A 20,572-nucleotide genomic window follows, 5' to 3' on the forward strand; every position below is an offset into this window, starting at 1 on the left:
CAGGGTTCGATTTGGGGTCCTTTAGTGTTTTCCAAATCTGCATACTGTTCTATGCAGATGACACAGTGTTGTATGTGGCAGCTCCTTCTCTTGCACAAGCATATTTGCACTTGCAGTCTGACTTCCAAGCTTTACAAAATTCCCTTATACACTGTGTGCACAATTATTAGGAAAATCGTATTCCTCAAGATTTATTTTATTGTTGAACAAACACAATTCTCTCAGTCAACCCAAAATATAATTGAACCTTAAACCTGAATGTTTAACAAAGAAAAAATTAGTTTTGATCTTTCTCAGGGGAATACATATGTGTGAACAAATATTAGGCAAAAATTAGTGTGCAAAATTATTAGGCAACTAAATTACGAAAATAATATCTCCAACTCACTTGTTTATTCTCAATTTATAAAGTAAGTGCAACAAATAAGTAACACAATATGAAAATTAAATAACATTTCTGAATAACATATTCAGCGACCAATATAACCACCCTTCTTTTCAATAACTGCCATGAGCCTTCCATCCATGCAGTCTGTCAGTTTTTTGACCTGTTCACGATCAACTTTCGCTGAAGCAGCAACCACAGCCTCCCAAATGCTGTTCAAAGAGGTGTATTGTCTTCCCTGACTGTAAATCTCACATTTGTGAAAGACCCACAAATTCTAAATATAATTTAAATCAGGAGAGGAAGGGGGCCAGGTCATTATTCAGGCATCTTTGTGGCCCTTGCTGGCTAGCCAAGCAGTGGATTACTTGGATGCACGTGATGGAGCCTTGTCCTGAATAAAGATCATGGCATTCCTGAATGCTGAGGACTTCTTCCTGTACCACTGCTTGAAGAAAGTATCTTCCAGAAACTGACAGTAGGTATGGGAGTTCAGTTTCAATTCATCTTCAACCCGAAAAGGTCCAACTACCTCATCCTTAATAATAATAGCCCATACCAGTACCCCTCCTCCAACTGGCTGGCACCAAAATCGAAGTGGTGCCCTGTGTCCATTAGTGATCCAGCCACGGATCCATTCATCTGGTCCATCAAGAGTCACTCTCATTTAATCTATCCATAAAAATCTGGCTTCAGGTATTTCTTTGCCCAATCTATATGCTTCAACGTGTGAATCTTATTCAGTGGTGGTCTTCTTTCAGCCTTCTTAACATTGGTCATGTCTCTGAGTACTTGACACCTTGTACTTCTGGACACTCCAGGTAGGTTGAAGTTCTGGAATATGATGGCACTGGAGGATAATGGGTTCCTGGTAGCTTCATGTTTAATTCTTCTCAAGTCTTTTCTTCTCCATGCATTTTTTCCACCCCAGTTCACCATTCGCAACAAAACTTTGAGTGTCCAGTGGTCACGCCTCAATTGTTTAGCTACAGTGGGGGGAACAAGTATTTGATACATTTTTCAGGTTTTCCCACTTCAAAAGCATGTAGAAGTCTGTAATTTTGCAAAACAAAAAAAAATGCTAATTAATTATTTAAAAATCATCCAATGTGATTTTCTGGATTTTTTTGATTTCGTCTCTCACAGTTGAAGTGTACCTATAAAAAAATTACAGACCTCTACATGCTTTGTAAGTAGGAAAACCTGCAAAATCGGCAGTGTATCAAATACTTGTTCTCCACACTGTATTTCAAGAGTGTTGCATCCATCTGAAAGGGACTTTACAATCCATGACTTTTCAGTGTCAGTTAAATCTATTTTTTGGCCCATTTTACCTGAGGTCATGAAGCTGCCTGATAAGTATGCACACCTTGATATAAGGTGTTATTCACTGTTGCCACACCCTCCCTCATTACACAAATACATATCACCTGAAAATTAAATCCAATGAGCATTCAAGTTTATATGGTTTGGAGTAGGAAATGTGCAAAGAAATAATGATCTGATCAGAATACTCACTTGGCTAATAATTGTGCATGCTGTGTAGATCTTCCGCTTAGTTTTAAAAGCAAATAAACTCAAGTATATGATGTTTTTCGAGGTCTGGAAACAAAGGTGTGAATACTTTTAAAATGACCACACTAGACAATTCGGATTTTAGAATGTGTTACTTCATACAAATATATTGGTATTTGGTTAGATAATAAACTCTCTTTTAAAACCCACATTACTGAGTTGGTAAAAAAAAATTAAGATCAGACATGGGTTCTTTTATAGAAATAAAGCATGCTTGTCATCTCAACATTGAAATTAAATTGTTCAGGCCACTTTTATGTCAGTGTTAGATGGTTAACAATACATACATGCCTCAGCCTCTGTTTTAAAAAGCCTTTTAATCATGCCACTTTACATTTTATTACAAGGGCAAGCTTTTAGACACACCAATGTCTTCTATATACTGGTGTTGGTTGGGATTCCTTGCATTCCAGGAGGGCAAGACACTTCTTATTGTTTATAAAGCCATCCTGCAGAAGCTTCCAAATTATCGTACCTACAAAATTATATTGAAAAACACGATTGCAAGATTGGATAGTTCTCGAGGTTCCCCAGGCCAAGTCTCAGACAGGTACAACATCATTCTCCTTCTGTGCTCCTCAAACTTGGAATGATCTACAAGACGACCTTAGAATGAAGGATACTGTGTCCATAGCATATTTTAAAAAGTGTCTGACTGAACATTTTACAGTGAATTGTAACTGCTGTTTTTAATTTTCTTATATCGGTTTTTAATATTTTCTTATTCATGTATTTATTGTTTGTTGTTGTAATACAGGGCACCACTGTAAATGAGCCCTCTGGCTTAGCTGGTTTTCCCTGTATGAATAAAGAAAAAAAATTGTTAGACTGAACTAGTAGTTAGCATACCTGTTGACAGGGAACAGAGAGTCCACAAGGTTGCCTTCTATCTTGGCGAGACTGTGTTTAGGAACCAGCAGGGACTCCACATCACCTTCCACCCTGTACCGACTAGAAACACACACACACAAGAATACCTTGGTGTGAAACATGTCATTATGTATGAGTGCTACAGACCTGCACCAATCAACAGCCTGCTTTCCTTCCACACTATGAGGCTTCTATTTCTGAATCAACAAATATAATATTTAGCAAGTGTGTGTGTGGAGGCAGCGGTACATTCATGCCTGTATAACTGCCCATATGTGTTACCTGAAGCTGGCCCCCAGCAGTACAGACACCAGTACAGGAGCAGACGCAAAGAAGACAGGGTGGCTCGCTACAAACCGACCCAGAGTCTGGAATGATCTTCGTAGGCCTGCCTGCAACACCTGACACAAACACACACATATAAGCATCCTTCCTTTTCAGATACACTAACTCCCTCTCTCACACACATACACACACCTGGCGCAGCATCCTCCTAGTGCGCTCTGGCTGCGGCGTCTCGAGCCTCTCCCACCGGCAAGTGGTAACAGCAGGAACGCCTACCATCAGGTGCACGCGGCATTGGGCCCACAGGCAGACAAGCTGGCACTAATGTCCCGGGTTCTCCGGTAGACGGACAGACAGACGGGAACAAACCAGTTTTCTTCGGTGAGAGATATATTTTTCAAGAATACACACATGAAAGCATCCAGAGGCAGATTGGAGCGCTGATAAATAAATAACAGATTTCTCTTTCTCTCCCCCGCTCTCTCTCCCCCGCTCTCTCTCCACAGGTTGGCTGCAGACAGACAGTGAACAAAGCTGGCTAGAAAGCAGGAGGTTACTGGTAGATAACGGTAGATAGATACAGACAGACAGACAGCTCCATCTATAGACTACAGAGCCCTCATTGACCTACCTAGATGGGCAATGCAAAGGAAACAAGAGGTCCAGTGAAAGGAACCGACATCAGATATCCTAAAACCACATCGTGACGATATGAACAAGAGTGGGCGCAGTGGAACCTCCTCCCGGCAGCATATAGCCTGGGTTGATCAGATCGCTGGTTCAGTAAGATTATTCGGGAATCCTGTAGCACGATGTTATGGAAAATGCAGGAGGCTCGGTAAGAATCAGTAAAACGTCGTCCCTAGTTGGTCGTGGTTGTTGAAGCTATCCAGTTAGATCTCGCTGCAGTGGTAAGCTATAGGCTTTGTCATGTCCTCACGCGTCAATGCCCACTATCACCCCGCGGTTCCACGCGACTCTCCTACTGGCCGCTCCGTAGTCCTCTCGCTCTAATAAACACGTCACTAATTACAGCCTGGCTGTTGATTCCGTTACTCAAGCACATCTTGTTGTCACAGCTTTCGACGCCCCGCCTCTATTTCGCACCTCGCCTGCAGAACATCATTTGTGGTCGAATGCAGACTCCAAATCTGAATATAATTTATTCCAGCCCGTTTAGTGGGAGAGTCGAGTCTCTCTCTCGCTCTCTCTCTTTCTCTCGCGCACTCTCTCTCTCAATTCAGTTTTTTCTTTCTCTCTATCCAACTCTACCAAGCTTTTTTCTTTCTTTCTCCCCATGTGTCTTTTACACACAGTTTGTTTAGGTCTTAGAATGGCACAGCAACAGATAAGGTTTCTCTGTTGTGGCGCAACCCTTAATCATCTTAGAGACCTGGATATCAGATATATGGGCTTGTTTACATTACCAGAAAGAATTACCAGAGGTTACATTAAGTTACATTTTCCGAGACTTATCTATCAGATCGAGATTATTTTGTTATGTAAACTTGCAGATAGGTCAATATGCCACATTTCCGGGTAGCATGCTCCATATTTTCGTTTGATCACCCCAGAGCTTTGCAAATGTGAAGACAATTTTATTGGAATTCTATTCCAATAAAAGCCATATCTCTCAATGTTCCCCCTGCGCCATACAAACGTGCAGGTATAAATGCAACAAAAGTATCTAGCATCTGGAAACATCTATATTTCTAGGGGAAATGTAGCGTAATGCAAACAAGCTTTGTGTTTGTGTCAGAGAGTTGATTGAGATAACTATGGTGTGATCTGATGGGTGAAAGGGCACATTGTTGATGAGCAGAAAGGGGCATGGTTTTATCAACACCGGCCTTACCGATTTTTATCAAGCCCAGATAAGACTCATCTCTCGTGTGCAGATACTCGTGGACATATTTATTTGTGGCTTTCACAAGATCATTTTACTTCTAAATAACCATGTAGGTCAATCTGACTATCCAATGGATATGTATTTCTATATTCATATGCCCATTCTGATGGTGTGTTTACTGTTAATGAGGGGATGTATTTAGTTGTTTCCATAGTAACCAGACAGATCACTTCCTCTTTCACAAACCTTTGTTCCCATGGTGATGGGCTTGTGGTGACTGCGACATAAACATGCATACACACATTTACACACCGTCCTTCAGTCTCTCTATCTGGTTGGTGGGCGGGGTCTGGTTCCCTGAAGAGAGACACAGAGTAAACTGAGGAATATTAAATAACCTAGAGTTTGTTTGTTTTAATTGATCCTCCATTGTTCTGTAATCCAAAATCTAATTTAATGGTCTATTACATTTTAGTGTAATCTTATTTTGAGTGTCCCAAAAGTGCTCTACAGATTGTCTACTGAATATCTGTATAATTTTAACAATCTATTAACCCTAACCCTTATTTGTTTCCTAACTTTAACCTTTATTCTATCCCTAACTTTAACCCTACCCTAAACCTTCTAAACCTAATCCTAACCTTAACCGTAGCAAGCATTTGTTTATCAACCGATAGTTTGTTGATACTATTATTATCTATAGAACATCTACAGATGGAAATTGGGACTCTCAAAATGAAGTGTAACCCTAATTTATTACAGTCTACTATATTACAGCTTAATCAATTATAGTTTAACATAAACTGTAAACAAAAAACTATTTTAGTCTAATGTATTGGTCAATCAATCAATCAAATGTATTTATAAAGCCCTTTTTACAACAGCAGTTGTCACAAAGTGCTTTACAGAGACACCCGGCCTTAAAACCCAAGGAACAAACAACAGTAGTGTTGAATTTCAGTGGCTAGGAAAAACTCCCTAAGAAGGTCGAATTTTAGGAAGAAACCTAGAGAGGACCCAGGCTCAGAGGGGTGACCAGTCCTCTTCTGGCTGTGCCGGGTGAGATATTAAGAGTCCAATTAGAATAATAAATACATTTCTCTGGGCTAAATCCAGAGTCTATTTCATTTTAGACTAGGTCAGAAGTATGACCAGGTGGACAAGGACAGGGACAGCAACGGGCCCCCCAAACCAGGTACTCCACAGGTGTGGACCAGGACCTCATCTCCTCCTAAAATTTTAAACTGGAGGAGACTGGAAAAAAAAGAATTGTTAGTAGTGCATTCCTCATATCCCCCAGCACAATAATATAGCAGCGAAACACCTTGGAACTGAGACGGGGGGGTCCGGCGACACTGTGGCCCTACCTGGGGGAGGCCCCGGACAGGGTCCAACAGGCAGGAAATCAATCCACCCACATTGGTGGGTTACACTGTATTCTGGATGTCTGATTTTCCATCTGCCGATATTCAATAGATGGTGATCGTATCAACAAATGTTCAACAAACTCTGTTAATAAGCAACTGCTTGCTAAGGTTAAGTATAGAAGAAGATTTAGGAATAGGGTTAAGGTTAGGCTTAGAAGAACGTTTAGGTTAAGGGTTAAGGTTAGGTATAGAATAATATTTAGGAATAGGGTTAAGGTTAGGCTTAGAAGAACGTTTAGGTTAAGGGTTAAGGTTAGGTATAGAAGAAGATTTAGGATAAGGGTTAAGGTTAGGCTTAGAAGAACGTTTAGGTTAATGGTTAAGTTTAGGCTTAGGATAAAGGTTTAAGTTAGGGTAAGGGTTGTGGTTAGTAGATTGTTGAAATATTAATGACTGTCAGTAGATAATCCATGGAGCATCTACAGTCACACTTTTCGGACTCCAAATAAAGTGTGACCTATATTAAGGTGTAAGATGTATTGCAGATATATTTATTAGTGTAACATATAAAACATATTATAAACATATTATAGTCTATTTTATTACAGTCTAATCTATTATAGTCTAATCTGTAACAATGTAATTTATTATAGTCTAATCTATTGCCATCTAATCTATTATAGTGTAATCTGCAACAGTGTAATCTATTATAGTTTAATCTATAATTGTCAAATCTATTACAATATAATCTATTACATTGTAATCTATTATTGTCTAATCTATTGCCGTCTAATCTATTATAGTGTAATCTGCAACAGTGTAATCTATTACATTGTAATCTATTATTGTCTAATCTATTACAGTCTAATCTATTGTAGTCTAATCTATAACAGTCCAAAATATTATATTCTGTATTTGTGTATCATAGTCTAATGTTTTGCTCCGGGTTCCCCTCCGGCTCTGGGTCCCCCTCCACTGGCTCCTGATCCTCCCATCGCCAATTTCTCCAGGTCCTCCACCCGTTCCAGTCCCCAATCCGAGGTGGTGCCTCTGCCAATTCCAGTTCGAGGTCCCCATCCCGAGGCAGTGCCTTTGCCTTGGTGTCCCTCCCTCCCCTTTGGTGTTTTGTTGATGCGGCCGGGGGTCAGCACCTTGGTAGGGGTAGTGTTAGGTTCTGTTTTTGTTTTAGGTTCCCCTGTGTCTTGTTTACCCTCGTTGTGTCCCAATATAACCTCCTCCTGCCCCTGTGTCTTGTTTGCCCCCTCATTGTGTCCCAATATAACCTCCTCCTGCCCCTGTGTCTTGTTTGCCCCCTCATTGTGTCCCTATATAAGCTCCTCCTGCCCCTGTGTCTTGTTTGCCCCCTCACTGGGTCCCTATATAAGTTCCTCCTGCCCCTGTGTCTTGTTTGCCCCCTCACTGGGTCCCTATATAAGTTCCTCCTGCCCCTGTGTCTTGTTTGCCCTCGTTGTGTCCCTATATAAGTTCCTCCTGCCCCTGTGTTTCTTGTTGGTCATTGTTTTCCTGATGACAATTATGTTTTTGGTGAGTCTGTTTATTAAACTTTAACCTCGAAAACATCTGCGCTTGTGTCCCTGCCAAATCGTGACAGTAATTATTTACACACTCTGATCCTGAACGCCAGATGAGACAACTTCTTATCGCTGTCCTGAATAACATCCAGCATCATAACAGCCAGATGAGATAACTTCTTATCATTGTCCTGAATAACATCTAGCATCATAACAGCCAGATGAGACAACCTTTTATCACGATCCTGAATAACATCCAGCATCATAACAGCCAGATGAGACAACTTCTTATCATACATACATCTTCTTCCGCTTCATCCGGGGCCCGGGTTGCGGGGGCAGCAGATGCCCAAGCTTTCTCCTTCCCCCACTTTCCTCTGTCCTCCCCTCCAGCTTTCTCCTCATCTTTCTCCTCTCTCTCTCTCTCTTCTCTTCCCTTTCTCTGATCTATATTCTTTTTAGGAGATCCATCCATAAATAATGAGTATTTTTCCTGATTTAGACCTCACTTCCCCTTGTCTCTCCTAACCACTCACTCCTGCTGTACCTCTCCTCACCTCTCACCTCTGCTTCACCCCTCCTCACATCTCTCTACTGCTTCACGTCACCCTGCTTCAGCTCCCCTCACATCCCCTGCTTCTCTGCTCCTCACCTCTCTCCTGCTTCACCTCTCCTCACCTCTCTCTTGCTTCACCTTTCCTCACCACTCTCCTGCCTCACTTCTCTCTCCTGCTTCACCTCTCCTCATCTCAGTTCTCCTGCTTCAGTTCTCCTCACTTCTCCTGCTTCACACCTCTCCATCTCTGTCCTGCTTCACATCACTCTACTTCTTCCTCAGCGATAGAGACCGGAAGAGAGAAGAATGGTAAGAAAGTGATTGAGAAAACAAGATAAAGAGATAGGGCGGGCAGAGCGAGACATAGCGGGAGGGTTAGAGAGATCTACTGTACAGTGGGGAGAACAAGTATTTGATACACTGACGATTTTGCAGTTTTTCCTACTTACAAAGCAATACTTATGTCATGCAATTAAATGCAAATTAATTACTTAAAAATCATACAATGGGATTTTCTGTATTTTTGTTTTAGATTCCGTCTCTCACAGCTGAAGAGTACCTGCAAAATCGGCAGTGTATCAAATACTTGTTCTCCCCACTGTATAGCAAAAGAGAGATGGAGAGAGTCAGGTAGTGTCATGTTGAGGCAATTCAAGGAGAGCAGAGTACTAGTTTATTTAGTGACGCAGCCAGAATGGAGCAGGCAGGTCAGTACGTCACGTCCAAGAGCAGAAATCCAGACAGTCAACTGGCTGAAGTACGAACAGGTTAGACAGAAGGGCCATCCAAAAACAGGCAGAAGTCAAAATACCAAATCAAAGCTACAGTACAAGGGCATGCAGGCTAACGTCGATGTCTAGGGTAAAGGCTGAACAGGTCTGTACACGGGATAACCCTAGGAATCATAAGTCAAAAGGCTTTGTAATGCTGAGAAAACAATACCTCACAAATTAAAACACAAACTGAACAATCAAGAGGATGCCAAAAGGCACGCGGGTGAAAAGATGGAGGGATGGTGAGAGATATACTATATAGAGATAGAGGAATAGATAGAGGGATGGTGAGAGATATACTATATAGAGATAGAGGAATAGATAGAGGGATGGTGAGAGATATACTATATAGAGATAGAGGAATAGATAGAGGGATGGTGAGAGATATACTATATAGAGATAGAGGGGTTGAGTGAGAGGGTAAACCTGTTTTCTATCTATTAGCTAAATCTGATTAGATTATAGTTCCAGAACAGAGACAGTGATGTCACTGAGAATTGCAGACTTTGTGAAGACTCACTATAGGTTGCCATGAGAACAGTCTGCCTTTGACAGAGAGCAGTGCGGAGTACATTGTGTGTGTCCCAGACCAGTAAAAGGAGTCATCTTTAGTGTGAATTTTTTTTATAGTTTATTCAAAACACAGACATTACTGTAAGTTTGTTAATTAGCAATGCATTGTCCATCCATGATATACAGTAATCGAAAGAAACTAGATAAAAACGAAACTGATTATACTGATTAATCATAAAATCACGCTAGCATAGACATGAGCTAAGTGAAATATACAACATAAAAAATGACTTTACTTCTGATGATGTGATTAAAGTCAGTCATGTTGGTCAACTATTGTCAGTGTAATAAGACATTTTGTAAAACAGTACATTTGATTATTTTACCTGCACTGCAAGATTTCATCTACACAAACAGTTTTGAATAAATTATTTAATTAGTTTGTCAAATTAATGGCAGTAAATCCACATCCTTACAGTGTCGGAAATCAGTTGATGATAGGACTTAAATCACTTGTTAATCAATTTATGGTTGAACTTAGATCAGCTGTTAATCAGTTTCTCAAGGGAACTTAGATCAGTTGTTTAATCAGAAATGGCAAGACGTTCCAAGAAAACCAGAATTGAAACACGTATCATCTGTTTACATGTACTGGGATTTGATGAACAATATGTATGCACTGCATTTATACTTAACAAATATTACAATATTTTAGGTTCAACTAGATACTTTCTAAAGTAGAATGTGCCTTTCACACCTATATTTTCTAACAGTTAAATTAATTAAATGCCTCACATCAACCCTAAACCTAACCCGAATCTAAGATATTAATTCCAGTTAGACTGGTTTGGATATCTCCATGACCAAATTATGTAATATGACAGAATCTCTAATTAATAGAGTAATATAGAGAAATAATGGCAAGTAGTAATGGGTTCCAGTGATAACACAGTGAAAGAAATAGACGTATTCAAAAAATATGGGCCTCTACTGTATTAGATGTAAACCATGGGTCTCTACTGCATTAGAAGTAAACCATGGGCCTCCACTGTATTGGATGTACACCATGGGCCTCTACTGTATTGGATGTAAACCATGGGACTCTACTGTATTAGATGTAAACCATGGGTCTCTACTGTATTAGATGTAAACCATGGGCCTCCACTGTATTGGATGTAAACCATGGACCTCTAGTATATTAGATGTAAACCATGGATCTCTAGTATATTAGATGTAAACCATGGGCCTCTACTGTATTAGATGTAAACCATGGGCCTCCACTGTATTGGATTTAAACCATGGGCCTCTAGTAAATTAGATGTAAACCATGGGCCTTTAGTATATTAGATGTAAACCATGGGCCTCTAATATATTAGGTGTAAACCATAGGCCTCTAGTATATTATATCTAAACCATGGGCCTCTACTGCATTGGATGTAAACCATGGGCCCAAAGTATATTAGATGTAAACCATGGGCCTCTAGTATATCAGATGTAGTGTAAAGAACAATATGTAGAATGTGGAATGTGGAAAGGAACTACAGTAACAACAGTTTGCATTGAAACTGACTCTTCCCAATCCAGTAGTATTAAGTTCATATGTGATTTCTAAAATCAAAATTGGGTGTATATTTTGTTCTATTGTTCATCAATGGGCTCAAAGAGGAGGATATCACATATCTTAGTGGTGTCAATGGAAGAGAGGGACAGCACACTTATCTATTAGACCAATAGACAGTTTGCTATCATTCCTCTTTTACAGAAGAAATATTATAGATATTGTCTGATAACATAATAAAACAATTCTACACATAGCTCCTTCAAATCTAAACATAGCTCCTTCAATTCTAAACATTGTTCCTTTAAGATGTAATCATAATTACTTGTGTTTTTTGAGGATATGTTTATTATAGGCTTAATATAAAAAATGAAGAAATAAAAAGACAGACACCTCCTGTAGACAGACATGTTCAATTCAAGTCTCTCTGTGAAACGAAGTGGCTGATATGAGGCTTTAAATAAGACTGCTTTTAACAACACTTATAGAACAATGGAATTGCTTTTGACCAAGTTATTAATGTCCTGTCGTTTTTGTGTTTGCAATAAACAACAACAAAAGTTAATAAATGCTTAAGTTTTGACATGAACCTCTTTACATCAAGATACCACATTATACACACACACACATTGGTTTGAATGAGAACAGATTTGGGAGAGAACAGTGATTGGTTTGAATGAGAGAGAGAGAACAGTGATTGGTTTGAATGAGAGAGAGAACAGTGATTGGTTTGAATGCGATTCAGCATCTGAACACTTGAAGATCTGGTCGATGGGAGGGGAGGAACTTGGGGTTGGGCTTAAAGGTCAGAGGTTATAAGGCCTCCTCTACCAAATACGGCAGGACTCAACCCCTCGCTTCATAATCGATGAATCAGGACAACTGAATGCCTGGTGGAACTCTTCAAAGTTACTCATTGCCCCAATTACCCTGCATAACAACAGAAAGGGGTTCAACTGTTTACAACAAACAAAATGGAGCTGTGTTTTTGTGTGTCTGTTAGTCTGTGTTGGTGTGTGTTTTTACCTGTAATTTTTGGGGGCTGTGTTTTGGTGTGTCTGGGTGTTCTCATCTTTATTTTGGGGGGCTGTGTTTTGGTGTGTCTGGGTGTTCTCATCTTTATTTTGGGAGGCTGTGTTTTGGCGTGTCTGGGTGTTCTCATTTGTACTTTGGGGGGCTGTGTTTTGGTGTGTCTGGGTGTTCTCATCTTTATTTTGGGGGGCTGTGTTTTGGTGTGTCTGGGTGTTCTCATCTTTATTTTGGGGGGCTGTGTTTTGGCGTGTCTGGGTGTTCTCATCTTTATTTTGGGGGGCTGTGTTTTGGCGTGTCTGGGTGTTCTCATTTGTACTTTGGGGGGCTGTGTTTTGGTGTGTCTGGGTGTTCTCATATTTATTTTGGGGGGCTGTGTTTTGGTGTGTCTGGGTGTTCTCATCTGTACTTTTGGGGGCTGTGTTTTGGTGTGTTTGGGTGTTCTCATGTTCTCATCTGTACTTTGGGCGGCTGTGTTTTGGTGTGTCTGGGTGTTCTCATCTGTACTTTGGGCGGCTGTGTTTTGGTGTGTTTGGGTGTTCTCATGTTCTCATCCGTACTTTGGGCGGCTGTGTTTTGGTGTGTCTGGGTGTTCTCATCTGTACTTTGGGGGGCTGTGTTTTTGTGTGTGTCTGTTAGTCTGTGTTGGTGTGTGTGTTTGTACCTGTACTTTGGGGGGCTGTGTGCTCCACTTTGGATCTGGTCTCGAGCTGCTTCAGGTCGGTAGGAGTTACAGCGTACCTGGAGAACACACATGCACACTTATACGTTTTTAAGAAAAAACTTTTGGGATAGTCTAAAAGTGATAGAAAGTTGGTTTGGTGTCTTGCTTGACCAGCTTTAAAATATTTGTATTTGGGTAAATTTTTGCTGCTTTATGGTAATTACAGACAATTAAATGAAACCCATTTAACCACAGTGTTTTTTTTAAATACTTAATTAACAAGGAATTATAGAATAAACATTTAAATCAATGAGTCACTTCGATGTCTCTGGGACAGATATACACAACACTAAATTAACCCACTAGTCACTAATTACCTCCATAACTGTCTGCCTGACCCCAGCACCTGTCTGCCTAACTACAGCACCTGTCTGCCTGATCCCAGGACCTGTGTGCCTGACCTCAGGACCTGTCTGCCTGACCCCAGCAACTGTCTGCCTGAACTCAGGACCTGTGTGTTCACCTCTGGAACTGTCTCTGAGAGTCTTACTACTTTTTCCTAACACATTTTCATAATAGAAATAGCATTTCTGTTCTAGTTGGAAGACAGACAATTTGTGTGTTTTCTTACATGTGCATAGCTGACGAAGAAAAGCTGATTGTTGTTCAGTCCAAGTCCTGGAAGTAACGGCTCCTCAACTCCTCCTCTACTGTTCTCAATCCACCTCCTGTAGGCCTACACACACACAGTTGTCTATTTAATCCAAGTAGGGATGAAAAAATAAAACAAATCTATGTCCCTTAACCCTACTCTAACCTCAATGGACCAACACTGATGCCTGAACTAAACTAGTTCTGAAACTAGAAATGTCTTTTTGGGAACTGGCAAAAATGTCTATTAATAAAAGTTTTGTGAGGAATTGATCCTTACATATACAGCTCTGGAAAGAATTAAGAGACAACTGCAAAATTATCAGTTCCTATGGTTTTACTATTCATAGGTATGTGTTTGAGTAAAATATTTTTTTCTGTTTTATTCTATACACTACTGACAACATTACTCCAAAATTCTAAATAACGAAATGGACAGAAAGAAAAATTAAGATTTCCAGCTGAAATATATGGATTTTGAGGAAGTCGTGAATGGAGGAGTGATGGAGAGTGTGGTACATGTGAAGAGCAAAGAATATTGTCATTTAGAGTATTTATTTGTAGAAAACAACAACTGGTCAAAATAACCAAAAAAAGATGCATTGTTTTCAGACCTCAAATAAGGGAAAGAAAACAAATTCATATTCATTTTTCAACAACAAAATACTAATGTTTTAACTTAGAGTTTAGAAATCACTATTTGGTGGAATAACCCAGATTTTTTATCACAGCCTTCATGCGTCTTGGCATGCTCTCCACCAGTCTGTCACATTGCTTGACTTTACGCCTGGAACAAAAAATCAAGTAGCTCGGCTATGTTTGATGGCTTGTGACCATCCATTTTCCTCTTGATCCAGAGGTTTGATCCAGAGGATTCCAGAGGTTTTCAATGGGGTTCAGGTCTGGAGATTGGCTGGCCATGACAGGGTCTTGATGTGGGTGGTCCTCCATCCACATCTTGATTGACCTGGCTATACCACAAATTCTGGTGGTATAGCTGCCCATTCGTCTTGGCAAAATGCCTTGGTCTCATCATTTCAAATTACAGTGTGCCAGAAGCGTTAAGGTGTGTCAAGGTGTTGTCAGGCATATTGTAACTGTGCTTTTTTTTGGGCGCAGTAAAGGGTATTTCTGGCAACTCGACCATGCAGCTCATTTTTGTTCAAGTATCGCTGTATTGTGCTCTTTGAAACAACCACACCGTCTTTTTCCAGAGCAGCCTGTATTCCTGAGGTTATCTGTGGGTTTTTCTTTGTATCCCGAACAATTCTTCTGGCAATTTTGGCTGAAATCTTTCTTGGTCTACCTGACTTAGTCTTGGTGTCAAGAGATCCCCGAAAATGCAATTTCTTAATAAGTGACTGAACAGTACTGACTGGCATTTGCAAGGCTTTGTATCCTTTTAGAACCTTTATAGAATTCCATTACCTTGTAACAGTATGCAGGTCTTTTGACAGTTCTTTTCTGCTCCCCAAAGCTCAGTATCTAGCCTGCTCAGTGCAACCATGTGAGAGCTAGCAAACTCATTGACAATTTATACAAAGACACTAATTGCAATTTAAAAAGCAACAGGTGGCACCTTTAATTGTCATTTTCACCTGTGTGTGTCACCTTGTGTGTCTGTAACAAGGCCAAACATTCAAGGAAATGTAAACTTTTGATTAGGGCCATTTGGGTTATTTCTGTTATTATGATTTAAATAGGAGCCAAATGACTATGTTATAATAAATGGCTTAATATGATCACTATCCTTAAATAAAAGACAGGTTTTTTGCATAATCAGTCATACTTTCATAAATCAATGCCAAAATGTCACACTTTCTTCCAGGGTATGCAAACTGTATATATACATACACATACAAACACACACACATAAACTCATACGTACGATCTGTATTAACTAAAATACTACTGAACTAACTGAACTAATCACTACTGTAAATCTTGTGTAAATATTACTGCATTAGCTAAACTCCTGATATACTAATTATAAGTACAAACTGTTCTTACATACTAACTCCAATCAACAATTTTATAAACACAACATATAAAGTGTTGTTTCCATGTTTCAGTAGCTGGAATTAAAGACCAGAAATATAGTAACCTTGAAAGCTTCTCTGATCCCTCCGTTGTCAGCAATGTTCTCTGCTAGAGTCCTCTTCCCCCTCACCTGATGGCACAGGAGAACATATGTAGGTCAACATACACCCATATACACACACACACCCACACACTCACACCCACACACACCCACACACACCCATATACACACACACATGCCCACCCACACACACACACACACTCACCCACCCAGACACACACATACCCACCCACACACAGACACACACACATACCCACCCACACACACACATACCCACCCACCCACACAAACACACACACACCCATATACACACACACATACCCACCCACCCACACACACACACACCCATATACACACACGCACACACAGAAAAACAGACACACCCATGCACATGGTCATACACACCCATACACACAAGACACATACAAACACACAGTCACACACACCCATACACACAGACAGACACCCACACATTCACACAGACACACACTTACATATACACACAGACACATACACACAGACAGAAATTGTGTGAATTAAGCTAAATGGTACTGTAGTGTAAATTAAACAGTGATAACTTAAAGCTCAATATGGCATGAACACAACCAGCGATGAACACAACCAGTCATGATCACTGTCCAACATATCTGTAAACAGAGCGCACTGTGGTCTTATCTTCTGTTAGGTAAGAACATATTGTTCCCTGTGTCTGTTTAGATAAGAGCACAGTGCTATCTGTCTAGTTATGTAAGAGGAAATTGTTCTTTATCTGTTTAGATAAGAACACAGTGCTATCTGTCTAGTTATGTAAGAGGACATTGTTCTCCATCTGTTTAGATAAGAGCACAGTGCTATCTGTCTAGTTATGTAAGAGGACATTGTTCTCCATCTGTTTAGGTAAGAGCACAGTGCTATCTGTCTAGTTATGTAAGAGGACATTGTTCTTTATCTGTTTAGATAAGTGCACAGTGCTATCTGTCTAGTTATGTAAGAGGACATTGTTCTCCATCTGTTTAGATAAGAGCACAGTGCTATCTGTCTAGTTATGTAAGAGGACATTGTTCTCCATCTGTTTAGATAAGAGCACAGTGCTATCTGTCTAGTTATGTAAGAGGACATTGTTCTCCATCTGTTTAGATAAGAGCACAGTGCTGTCTGTTTAGATAAGAGCACAGTGCTCCAACAGATAGAGAACAATGTGCTCTTATCTAAACATACATAGAGAACTGTGATCTTATTTTCACAGACACAGAGAACTGTGATCTTATGCAGGAAAATATAATTAAAATGCTTGTTCCCGTCAACAGCGACTATCAGTATACAAATTGCTAATTGTTTGCGAATGTCTCTCAACGACTGAACAGTACACTTTTTTCTTCATCCTCACAGCTTCATGCTGGACCACCATGCTTCACTGCATGGTATTGGGTCAGCTGATGAGCGGTGCCTGGTAAACTCCAGATGTGACGCTTATCATTCAGGCTAAAGCAGACCAGACCAGAGAATCTTTAGGTGCATTTTGTCAAACTCAAAGCAGGCTGTTGTGCTTTATATTGTGGAGAGGCTTCCATATGGCCACTCCAAGGCCTGGAGCTCTGCAGAGAGAACTCCACACATGAATTCTGTAGGTTTGTCAGAGCGAACTCCACACAGGAACACTGGAGCTCTACCAGAGAGAACTCCACACATGAATTCTGGAGCTTTGTCAGAGCGGACTCCACACAGCAACACTGGAGCTCTGTCAGAGAGAACTCCACACAGGAACTCTGGAGCTCTGGAGCTCTGTCAGAGAGAACTCCACACAGGAACACTGGAGCTCTGCAGAGAAAACTCCACACATGAATTCTGGAGCTTTGTCAGAGCGAACTCCACACAGGAACTCTGGAGCTCTGTCAGAGGGAACTCCACACAGGAACTCTGTCAGAGAGAGCTCCACACAGGAACTCTGGAGCTCTGTCAGAGGGGCCATTGGGTTTTTGGTCCTCACTAAAAAAGGTGCTTCTCCTCTGATGGCTCACTTGTAGGAAGATTGTTGGTGGTTCCAAACATCTTCCATTTAAGAGTGATGGAGGCCACTGTGTTACTGGGGACCTTAAATGCTGCAGATATGTTTTGGTACCCTTCCCCAGATCTATGCCTCATAATCTTGTCTCAGATCCCTACAGAGAATTCCTTCAACCTCATGGCTTTGCTGTTGCTCAGACATGCACTGCCAACTGTGTGACCTCATATAGACAGGTGTGTGCCTTTCCAAGTCATGGCCAGTCAATTACATTTACCAACTCCAATCACATTTTTGAAACATGTCAAGGATGATCAATGGGAACCGGATAAACCTAACATCAATTTTTAAAACCTGTTTATATTTTATCATTACGGGGTATTGTGTGAATTTAATCCATTTTTAAATTATTTGAAAAGTAACAAAATGTGGATATAGTCAATAGATCTGAATAAATATCAAATGCACTGTAATTTACAAGCTACCATTTAGCTTAAATGTTTTTTTTGTGAAATGCCATCGATGTACACAGCTGTGTAGAACCAGTACAAACAAACCAGTACAACAAACCAGATCTAAACACCAGATTTAAACACAGATCTAAACAGATCAAACCAGATATATAACCTGGGGTTGCAGTTTGAATTAGAGTGGATTGTAATTATCTTACCTCCTGGTAGCTGGCTATGTTTAAACCATGAAAAAAGCTGAGTGTTTTTCCTCATAATTACTACTTCTCATGTTCACTACCCCAAAAAAAAAAAAAATTTTATTATGACTATAGAAAATATACTAAAAATAACATTGGTCTTTCTGGTGATTTGTAACAACGATCAATCAATGTGACAGCATTACCTCAGTAGATTTTTTTTATATTTATTTGATAGCATTGCCTAAGTTGATCTTTTTATATTTATTATGCATTTTGTCTCCCCAAACCATGAATTGAAGAGTTCATGTTGAATCATGTATCCATTAAAACACATCTGATGTCATTCTGGATCTTATGAGACTGCTTGCTCAACCAAAGTATTTACCCTGGAATCTCTAAATGCTGTAGTTCGTAGCACGTAATACGTCAACCCGCAAACCCTGCCCTAAGTCCTAAAGCCCCGCCCTAAGTCCTAAAGCCCCGCCCTAAGTCCTAAAGCCCCGCCCTAAGTCCTAAAGCCCGAGACATGGCACCAAGAGAGAGCCTGGGCTACTTGTCCATGGCCTGGTGGCTGACTGGTGCTGGACCGTGTCAATGGAAACAGAAACATTTCTGGACTTTAGGGTAAAACACCAGTGTTTGGCACCAGTGGAAACAAGGGATTAATGCAGTCACCTTTCTTCCTCGATTGAGCTCACAAGCCCCAAAGCCTCCACAGGGAGTCACTAAATCGTGACAAGGAAGAGCAGGCATATTTGATAATTAACCCCTTAAACCAGGATGGTGCTGGTCAACTGCATCACCCCCCATAGGACACCTAAACTAATCCATGAAGATTCAAAACTTGGCCTCATAATATAAATAGGCTCGTAATATAAAATGTTGAAGCTCTAATGGTACATTTTATAAAACAGAAAAAGAGGAAATCCCCTTAAAATACTGAAAGAGCCTACATTTACATATCAAACTGTATTATATTCAATCAAATTTCAATAAATCAAATGTATTTATAGAGCCCTTTTTACCAGGATGTTACTGGACAGGGACAGCAACGGGTCCCCAAAGCCAGGTACTCCTCAGATGTGGGCCAGGACCTCATGCCCTCCTAAGTTCAAAATGGGAGGAGACTGGGTATAATTCAGAAAATGCATTCCTCATATCAACAAGGATTTGTAGTGGAGAAGGAGAACTGACCCTACTCCCCCAGCACAATAATATATCAGCGTAAGACCTTGGGACTGAGACGGGGGGGTCTGGCAACACTGTGGCCCAAACAGGGGGAGGCCCTGGACAGGGCCCATTAGGCAGGAAATCAATCCACCCACATTGACAAGCATCAACCAAAGGGACACCCACCAACCGCAACCACCCTGAATGAGGGCCGAGTATTGCCAGCAGAGTACAGCCCAATTGCACAAGTGCGAAGCAGAGACACAACAACAAGCCAGTGACTCTTCCCCCGAAAGGCATTGGAGGGAGGGCACCCCAGTGGCGATGAGAGCCCACCTGGCAAGACAGAAAGGGTGGACAGTATCAAGCCTTTCTGGTCACCTTCACACCCCTGGGCCAAGCTACACCGAATCATAGACTTTGCTGTAGAGATGAGTCTTTAGTAGACACTTGAAAGTTTGCACTGAGTTTGCATTTCTAACCTTAATTGGAAAATCATTCCACAGTAGTGGAGCTCTATGAGAAAAGGCACTGCCTCCGGCTGTTTGTTTAGAGATTTTAGGTACCATTAAAAGGCCTGCATCTTGTGATTGTAGGTTACATGTAGATATGTATGGCTGGATCATTTCAGCGAGGTAAGTAGGAGCAAGTCCATGTATTGATTTATAGGTTAACAATAAAGCCCTAACAGGCAGCCAGTGTAAAGAGGCTAGTACAGGAGTAATGTGTTAAATTTTTTTTGTTCTAGTTAGGATTCTAGCAGCCGTGTGCAGCACTAATTGAAGTTTATTTATTTATTTGTCGGGCTAACCGGAAAGTAGCGCATTGCATTAATCTATTCTAAAAGTAACAAAAGCATGGATTCCTTTTTCTGCATCAGTTTTTGATAAAAGGTTTCAGATTTTTGCAATGTTTCGAAGATGAAAATAAGCAACTCTATTTTATATGTTCTTCAAAGGAGAGGTCAGGGTGGGATACGACCATGCAGCTGTCGAGGTTCACAGTGAGATCTGCTAACATCGCTCTTTGTTTCTTGGGTC

At 40.6% G+C, this 20,572-nt stretch overlaps 2 protein-coding genes across 8 annotated transcripts in view; both read right to left on the minus strand.

The window, feature by feature from the left end:
• The window catches only part of ptchd1 (patched domain containing 1), a 52,128-nt gene extending 47,814 nt beyond the window's left edge, over nt 1-4,314 (minus strand). For 2 of the 3 annotated variants that reach the window (XM_029116341.2, XM_029116339.2), the window contains exons 1-3: nt 3,308-4,314; nt 3,113-3,231; nt 2,810-2,911 (exon numbers count right to left, since the gene is read on the minus strand). In XM_029116341.2, coding sequence (XP_028972174.1) covers nt 2,810-2,911; nt 3,113-3,231; nt 3,308-3,394 — 308 coding nt within the window. In that variant the 5' untranslated portion in view covers nt 3,395-4,314. The remainder of the gene's footprint in view (nt 1-2,809; nt 2,912-3,112; nt 3,232-3,307) is intronic. The other variant, XM_029116340.2, reaches the window with a different exon arrangement.
• A 5,508-nt stretch (nt 4,315-9,822) lies between these two features.
• phex (phosphate regulating endopeptidase homolog, X-linked) overlaps nt 9,823-20,572 on the minus strand; it is a 49,584-nt gene continuing 38,834 nt past the window's right edge. For 4 of the 5 annotated variants that reach the window (XM_029116385.2, XM_029116382.2, XM_034289458.1 and 1 more), the window contains exons 19-22: nt 15,712-15,777; nt 13,588-13,692; nt 12,957-13,033; nt 9,824-12,193 (exon numbers count right to left, since the gene is read on the minus strand). In XM_029116385.2, coding sequence (XP_028972218.1) covers nt 12,091-12,193; nt 12,957-13,033; nt 13,588-13,692; nt 15,712-15,777 — 351 coding nt within the window. In that variant the 3' untranslated portion in view covers nt 9,824-12,090. Of the gene's footprint in view, nt 12,194-12,956; nt 13,034-13,587; nt 13,693-15,711; nt 15,778-20,572 lie in introns of all 5 variants that reach the window. The other variant, XM_029116383.2, reaches the window with a different exon arrangement.

Source organism: Esox lucius, chromosome 21 (assembly GCF_011004845.1).
Source record: "Esox lucius isolate fEsoLuc1 chromosome 21, fEsoLuc1.pri, whole genome shotgun sequence".
NCBI lineage: Eukaryota > Metazoa > Chordata > Actinopteri > Esociformes > Esocidae > Esox > Esox lucius.